The 1,206-nt window shown below is 30.5% G+C and overlaps 1 protein-coding gene across 1 annotated transcript in view; it reads left to right on the forward strand.

The window, feature by feature from the left end:
* LOC109587955 (uncharacterized) overlaps nucleotides 1–1,206 on the forward strand; it is a 7,906-nt gene that overhangs the window by 2,521 nt on the left and 4,179 nt on the right. The window contains exons 3-8 of the mRNA XM_020004163.1: nucleotides 182–238; nucleotides 281–322; nucleotides 376–414; nucleotides 461–505; nucleotides 552–599; nucleotides 651–701. Of these exons, the coding sequence (XP_019859722.1) occupies nucleotides 182–238; nucleotides 281–322; nucleotides 376–414; nucleotides 461–505; nucleotides 552–599; nucleotides 651–701 (282 nt within the window). The remainder of the gene's footprint in view (nucleotides 1–181; nucleotides 239–280; nucleotides 323–375; nucleotides 415–460; nucleotides 506–551; nucleotides 600–650; nucleotides 702–1,206) is intronic.

Raw genomic sequence — 1,206 nt, forward strand, 5'->3', positions numbered from 1 at the left:
GTTTTTTGTTTATTTTTATCTATGCAAGTATAGAGACAGTTGAACCCACTACAGATATTAGTACTGTAGCCAAAGAGAGCAATAGAACTAAAGGTACTATTATGCAATTTTTGAACAAAGACAATTGTGCCTGCCTACGCAAGTGTTACAGGTTTTTAATTGTTATTATTGACTTATGTAGAAACAGAGAGAGTTATACGTACTGCTAAGGGGAGTAAGGGAAGTGTTAGAACTAAAGGTATTAATATACTAGCTTTTTATAAATGTTGATGTAATATAGAAACAACTGTAAGTCCTGCTAATGCAACTACTGCTAAGAAAAGTGCTAAAGGTGTCACATAATTCTTTTATTTTATTTTATTATTTTTAATATAGAATCAGCTGATTATCCTACTGCAAAGAAGAGTGTTCAAAGTATACAATAATTTATTTTGCTATTAATTTTATAGTTTATGCTTAGGTGCACATAGAGTTGATACAAGAAGGAGTGTCAGAACTAAACGTAGTAAAATTTTAATTATTATTATCTTTATTATTATTGATAATTACAGAAATGGAAAGAGTTGGACAATGTACAGTGAATAATGGTATTGCTAAAGGTATTTATTTTTAATTAATAATTTATGACGATTTATTATTCAATAATACAGATGCAGTCCCTCCTACTACTTATGCTACCAAAAGGAATGTTAAATCTAAAGGTAAAGGATAACATCTTGACATAGTCTAATTATACTACAATAATAGTCAAGTCTGTTTGTTCCCTAAAGCAATGTTCACATCCTGATGAGTCTAATTGGGTCTTTTGTTGCAGCTGCAACCAGTGGTATCACTGTTATTGTTATAAAATTTCATTTCAAAAGGCGAAATCAAAAAACTTTAAATTTACATGTAACAACTGTAAATAATAACTAATTTTAATAATAATCAATAATGTTAGGCGTGTCCGTTTATTGTAGAAGAAGTTAAATATTTTTTATGGTAGCTGAGTGTACCTAAGAAGCCGGCTGTGTGATCCTTTTTGAAGAAGACAGTCAGTACTAAAGTTCTGGTGGTATAAAACTATTCTTCGAATAAAGTTTGCTTCGTTGTGGTTAAGTGACGAAAATTGAGTGAACTCGGCCGATTATCGTGTGAATCCACGAAGTGTGTTTAGCAAGTTATATCTTTACAAAGAAAGAAGGTGATGCTTTGATTTTTACCATG

Source organism: Amphimedon queenslandica, unplaced genomic scaffold, assembly GCF_000090795.2.
Source record: "Amphimedon queenslandica unplaced genomic scaffold, v1.1 AMPQUscaffold_12363, whole genome shotgun sequence".
NCBI classification, from domain to species: domain Eukaryota; kingdom Metazoa; phylum Porifera; class Demospongiae; order Haplosclerida; family Niphatidae; genus Amphimedon; species Amphimedon queenslandica.